This window comes from Phalaenopsis equestris, unplaced genomic scaffold (assembly GCF_001263595.1).
Source record: "Phalaenopsis equestris unplaced genomic scaffold, ASM126359v1 Scaffold000347, whole genome shotgun sequence".
Classification (NCBI taxonomy): Eukaryota; Viridiplantae; Streptophyta; class Magnoliopsida; order Asparagales; family Orchidaceae; genus Phalaenopsis; species Phalaenopsis equestris.
In genome coordinates this window covers 26,988-34,140 of record NW_018164789.1, presented here as the reverse complement: position 1 = coordinate 34,140, position 7,153 = coordinate 26,988, and the positions used below count along the sequence as shown (strand labels likewise).

The 7,153-nt window shown below is 34.1% G+C and overlaps 1 protein-coding gene across 1 annotated transcript in view; it reads right to left on the bottom strand.

Moving 5' to 3' along the window:
* The window catches only part of LOC110026012 (regulatory-associated protein of TOR 1-like), a 6,910-nt gene extending 299 nt beyond the window's left edge, over positions 1-6,611 (bottom strand). The window contains exons 1-6 of the mRNA XM_020726750.1: positions 5,943-6,611; positions 5,170-5,272; positions 681-763; positions 422-580; positions 204-320; positions 4-90 (exon numbers count right to left, since the gene is read on the bottom strand). Coding sequence (XP_020582409.1) covers positions 4-90; positions 204-320; positions 422-580; positions 681-763; positions 5,170-5,272; positions 5,943-6,224 — 831 coding nt within the window. The 5' untranslated portion in view covers positions 6,225-6,611. The remainder of the gene's footprint in view (positions 1-3; positions 91-203; positions 321-421; positions 581-680; positions 764-5,169; positions 5,273-5,942) is intronic.
* Between the last annotated feature and the right edge of the window lie 542 nt (positions 6,612-7,153).

The window sequence follows — 7,153 nt, the reverse complement described above, 5'->3', positions numbered from 1 at the left end:
AGCAGGAAATTCAGCACTTTGTGGAAGATTTTCGTGTGCCTCACAGGCAGCGAGTAAAATGCAATCCTTTGATGAACCAGAAGAGTTCAACTGTTGACAATAAAAAAAATTATCACGTGATACAAGAAACAACCAAGGACTCCAAAATATAGAATGAATCACAAGAAACAACTAAGACTGGAATTGAGATGGCACCATTTTACCTCAATAAAAGCATTTACAATAATCCCTGCAGCTGAGCAATCAAAAACATATATTGATGGGGTCTTTAACCAGGAATCAAGTTCACTTATTGGCAACGGAATATATTGTGTATAGCTCTACAGAATAACAAAGAATAAACCACACTATCAAACAAACAAGTCCTAGTAGAGAAAAGAATTAAGGCAGTATGATTCAAAAAAATTTAGATGAACATTACCTTATTGAAAACCCAGATTTCACCATTAACGGTTGGTTTTGGCACGCCATGACCATTATAATGGAAGAGAACCCTCTCAGACCTAGCATTTTTTCGACTACTGCTACAAAGCTTTTTCACTTCTTCAACTGTAGGATCAAGTTGAAGTCTATAACGAGCCTGTTATGTATTGGAGTAATTCATATGTTAATGCATAATAAGCACATAAAACTTTAATTGTGTTGGATAAGAATTATTTGTGTAAGAGAACCATTCTTACCCGAGGCTGCCACCGTTCATATTGAACCTGCAAACTTTTTCCAATTGTCTCGAGAGCTTTTGGCGCAGTCATAGAGAATGGATCTATCAATTTCAGAAAGAAACTATTCAACCGTGCGTCAAATAAACTCTCAATTTCAGAAGAAATTTACTAAATTTCCACAAAAAGCGGCTGAAAGTCCAAATAAGTATTTTTTGGATTAATTTGTGTGCTAATGCAAACAAAGTATTAGAACCGATTGCATAGATGGATGACCTCCCATAAGTGTGATGTTCGTGGTTGTCAAAACCGTGGAAAGGGTACACATCCAGTGCAGAGAAATTCTTCACATTTTCAGCCAAACAGAGATTTTATAAATGTAAGGAAGAAGAAAAATATTACCGAAAACCCCTGGGGCAATATATGAATATAGAATGCGCCATATCCCATGCCCACCAAACACAGTTCTTATAATATAGAACAAGTCATCACTTCTATCAAAAGTGAAAAAATCAACTGTGGTTTTTATCCAGCAAATAATTAAAAAGATGATTATGTTGATGAAGATCACAACAAAATGACAATGATAAAGATGAACATTCGAAAAAAAAGATGTGAAACTATGAGCTCATATAATATAGATAATTAAAGAAAAGTTGAGAAGGATTAACCCCATAGGATAAGTATTAACAAAATAAATAATCCTTATCATTAGAATGTGAATTCATAAAACAAACCATAACTAGTTGGGACAAGCCTAATGATGATGACTATGTCCAACCTTTATGCAAAGAACTAACAAAACTATTTTCTTTATAATAGCTTTGAAGGAATACATGACAAAATACACCACAGGAATATTCAACAATACAGACTTATAATCTATACTCAGACAAAATTTAAACGAGAAATGAATTATATCTTTGAAATAAAAAAAAACAAAACAAGCATGCAAATCTAATAATCATAACAACATCAAACACATAAAGTATCAAAAGACCTAAATATGGCCCTTTCCTTCTACGGTTAGGATAGCCTAGGAATTCCCTCTACTAGAGCATGGAAACTCATATTACAACATTGCTAATGGGACCCAAAAGACTTCCATGGACAGCAACACAGCTAATGCAGTAGTGCACTAAAAAACAATGCACTATTAAATACAAATCAGCTGCCATCACCATTCTAATCATGCCATGGTTAAAAAAACTTGGCCTTGTTACTGCAGTTCATCTAATTTCCACATAAAGCTTCATATTGTTGTTAATTTATCACAGAATTATACTATCTTCATGTAAAATACTAATTAGGAGTGTTACTAAAAAATTCAATAACTACTTTGAAAAGTAAAACAACATTAGCTTGTATAATTTTTAGATCATTTTAAACTTCTCTTGCAGATGCCACATCATCATAGCATTTCTGACTGAAATAGCAAACAGAATAACTAAAAGGCTCCACATTTTTTTCAACAAACATGATGACTTGCAGCAAATAAGTATCTTGTGGATTTGCTTTACAAAGTGAGAAACAAGCATATATCATAATCAAATTTTTGTTATGTCACTATTTGGACATGTAGTGATATTTCAAATAATGCAAAGTGCAATGTTCTTCCTTCTGCTGAAAGAATTACCAAAAGTTTAAAACCGGTGCAAGCCACTATGTAATCTTTTGAATGCACATTATCAAGAAAAAATTCATTTCATTAATCAATGAAAATGTAAAACATGTAGCAAGTATCATCAATGGTGTTGTTGCAACTACATGAAGCCGATCTATGAATGTTCGTGCTTAATTAGCTTGTGTTGAGTGTCACAATAGGCATTAATCGTATTATGCTTAATCATTTTACACAAATTATAATCATGTTTGCCTTAAGTCTACTTATGACCCTTCACAATCCTTCAAAATTTATTCAATTACTGATCTTATATGTGCATTTTCTACCCTCTGTAACTCTTATCCTAACCACCCAGTTCAAACATCCACAATCCTTATCTTCAATAGACGCCACTCCCACTAAGCCTATAAATATAAATTTGCATCGTTACATACTTACTAGATTTTCCACATAGCCACCATAGAATTCTCAATTATCATGAACAACGTGCATATCAATGAATTTTTTACAATCCAACACACAATTTGTTCACTTGCTACAAAATACTCATAAAGCATTACTCCACTTTACTCGCTAAAACTAAACACTAGAAATTATATCCTCATCCATATCAAATTTTTTGTATAAAGAAACAAGATGTTATACCCATTATATAAGGGTGTCAATTTATAATCTAGTAAAATTGGTCGATACTTACTAATATCACCCCATTAAATTTGCATATCATATACTTTGTTTCACCAATCATAACCCCTTTATTTTCTCAATATAACAGATGTCTCATCTAATTGAATAATCTCATCAAAAAAATACACAAAAGTACCTTAATTTGAATAAATTTTAATGCAACCCTACTAAGATTGCAAACTCTTTGGCCACTCAGTTACCATTAATGCCAGTCAACTACTATCATACATAACTTAAATTCAACTTATATTCAACACACCATTTCTTAATGTCTATCAAACTACTTCTTGAGGTACTTAACCGTAAGCCTCCTCAAGGTCATCAGAACCCCATAATAATTTTTTTTCCCTACTCTCTATACCCTTTAACTGATCATTTTAACACAAAAACTGCTTCAGTAATGGATTATCTTCAAATGAAATCTAATTTATTCTCTTATACAAACATTTTTTAATACTACAGTACTCGCTCCCATAGCTTCATGGAAAATTTTGTAATTTTTTATATCATTTGTAAATTCTAAGTTTAATTCTTTCATAATTACCACACTCTTGTGCATCTCCTTTGCTTGCAAATAAATATATACAAAAAAAAAAAAAAAAACTCATTCTCTTATCATTTGACATGTTCTTAGTCTTCATATTTTCATTGAAACAATTTCCAAATCAAACGGCCACAACAACACCCTTCACATATTCCCAAGAAGTTTCACATATAGATCAATTTTTTTAACTTTATCCATCAACTTCTGAGCTAACTCAACATTATTTTTGTGGATCATTCTATAGCATATCTCATTATTTTATTCATTATATTCTTCCAAAATAATTTATTCATTGACACTTAGATTTAATAATTTCTAGTAGTGGCATTTCAATCTTTCCATTACGTTTTTTACCTCTAATTAAAAACATTTTATCATGGTAACTAATGTACCTAATAAGTTAAAAGTGTCTCCAAACCTAATATCTCTTACCACAAAAGTCATTGGGGATTGCTTTTCATTTCGATTTTTCTTTTGCAATTATGATTTCTTTTTCTTACATGATTTTATACGAAATAAAAATACATTTGGTATAATAACAATAGGTTTATTTTATGTTAATTTTACTTTGAGAGAATGAGACCAGGCAAGGTGCATGGGTCCTAAGAAATGTGAAGTCGAAGCTGCGCATGGACCAACTAGGTGCAAGCACAATCAAGGACAACGTTGGTCACAGCTAGGCACGCAAATGGGGTAATTGTGAGCAACAGGGAGGTAGGCCATGCGAGCAAGTTGGGTTCGCATGAGACAAAAGTGGGTTTGACCAATTACAAGTGTAGGATTGGCCAACAGCGAGCGCTGCCCGGAGGATTGGCGATACTAAGTGCAAGGTTGGCCACTGCAAATTTTGGGCTGTGGTTACTAGTGGCAGGCGCAAAGCTGACTTGTGTGATTAGCATGGATTAAAAGTTGAAAGCTCATTTAAAAAAAACTATAAATTATTTTGAATGTTTTGTTTAAATAACTTTATTTATTTTTTAAAAAATCTTACTTAAAAATATTTTATCAAATTTTTAACAAAATATTAAAAAAATCAAAACAAAAAGTGATATCAAATAAGCCCTTAATGAATTCTCTACATAGGTTTTTACTACCTTAGTATCTACTTTTTTTTATAACTCATCTATATTTGTAATCTTGATAAAATAATGAGTAAAAAGCCACAATAACAACAGGAACATGAATAACATCATAAATGAATTTTCCATAACTGAAAACTACAAAACCAACCCATGCCAATACTTTTTCTTGTTAGGCTCCAACAAAAATTTAAGAAAAAAAATTTCAACTAATAAATATTTTATGCAAGTATAAAATAAAATAAAAAGCATACAACTATTGCATTGTGAAAACATATGGAGTAGAGAAAATATAAGAATTTCAGCCCAAGAAACTGATACCGTTTAAAACTATCATTGTCTGTTTCAAGTCCAAATGAGAAAGTTTGATGTTCAATCAATAGCGCAAATTGAAAAATTTACATGAAAAGTTAATGAAAATGTATCCAAATTTGAATGTGGATATTACTAGTGTATTCCCCATAGCTGATCAGAAAATATTGCTCTTTTAAAAACCACGTGCAAACGCATTAGCTCCGACTAAAGAGAGAATTCATAACATGGAAAAAATTTCTTTTGACTACAAGTTAAATTTACCTATCCAGCACTCCATCCTAGCACAAGGAGATATTTTAATTACATCTGGAGGATCAACACCAATGTTTAAACACACAACAAGTGCCACACAGCCAGTCTTCATCTGCATTGCAAAATTAATGGTCAGACCAGGAAAAAAAATTGAATTGTCTAACTCTTATTAGGATGCTGGCAGTTTGCAATAATAGCAAACTACTGACAAGCATCACAGCATTTAAGGTTGCAACTTTAAAGTTTTTCATGCCACAGAGTCAAAACCAATAATACCTATATGTTTAGAAAAGAGAAAATTATTATTTAAACCAAATAAATGTTTTATAAAAAATTTACATCTTGTAATTGCATCATCGTCGCCTCGGTAGAGAAACCTTGGACTCTCAATGTAACCAGTATTGAGAATCATGCCACAAACTTCACATAGCTCGCAGTCAGAAGTGATATTTGATGCGAGGCAGGTGAAGAAGGCTCAAATAAAAAAGGTGTGCAAGTAGTCCAGTACGAATTTACCACCGACGCTGTTCAAAATAAATCTAAAAAGCGACGCAATGAACTTGAAGAAGAAGAAGGATATACTCTTTCGTGGGGAAAACAGATCTAACAAATACCAAACCAATCCAGAGAAGAAAGCAAACTAGACTTTCATGCAAAAAAGTTTTGTCTCGGCAATCAAACATATGTTCACTTTCGCTCCAATAAAATTCAAATTATGACGTTCAATCGATTAGCAGGCTCCCTAAATAATGCAGCAAGCAAACAGAGAGCCACGAACTTACTCTATCCTTGGGCCGCCATTTGGAGACCAACCCACTCTCCGAAGGCCCCATGGGCACGCATTCCTCAAATCCCTCATGCCTGGACTCGCCCAGAAAAACCGTCTGCGGTAAGTACGCCAAGCTTGACACTGCCAGAGATGAATTAGCCCCAGCCACCGCATCCGACTCCCTCCGCTGCCCGGAGGAATCCCCATCATCTCTGCTGGAGAACTCATCAAGGTGGCTTGACACAGAAGTCGACGACTGGGAGAAACGCGACGCCATCCGATCCCCTAATGCCATCTGACACCCTCGTTGCCCTCAGCCCAACCCCATCCACGGGGTCTCCATCCGCTACCACTCACGCAAACTCAACAGACCTCCGTCGACCTAGTCCCGCCGATCGCAACCGTTCAATCAACAAAATCGCTCGACCAGCGGCGCATGGAGATCCGACGCAGTAATACGAGCATCCTCCCCCCAGGACCCTCGCAAAAAGCAACCTAAAAATCTTTGGAAACCCTAACTTTTGGAGGGTGGAGGCGGAGAGAAGTGGTGGAGCGAGCCAAAGCAAGGAAGAAACGAAAACTAAAATATTAAAATTTAGGGCTTCCACGATTCCCACCGCGTGAGGGCCGAGCCCTTGAGTGCGAGCGGATGCGAGGAGTGGTCAGAGTTTCTTAATTTCTTTTCGTCAAAAAATAGCCATGAAATTTGGGTTTAAAGAAATAACATTCTCCAATTAAATGGGGGAACTGCGGCACGGACACTTTTACAGACATTTTTAACTTTATAATCAGCTTCTAAAAATAAGAAAATCTCCCGCCAAGTCAGCAGCACAGGTTGTCAAAACTTATGCTAGTAACTGCAATGAAATTGCAATCCACTGTACCTGCCATATCATAGTCTGGCAATCTAATATTTCTTAATTGGATTATTTTTTTAGCTTAAATTACATCATTTTTAATTATGCATTATATAAAATTATTGCAAAAAATTATTACAACAAATGTCATTTTTATGTAAGTTAAATCCTTATGCATGTGTATATGTCTATATATATTAGAAAGAATGAAGACTCTCGGAGAGGAGAGGATGATTCGATATATATTTTTATAGGAAAATTTAGATCATGAAATTTTGATGATGGGATTGAGTTTATTTTATAAAATGTATTTTTATATTATTTTAAATCTTTGCTTTTTATGAATAAAATCTAATTGTAATTCTCT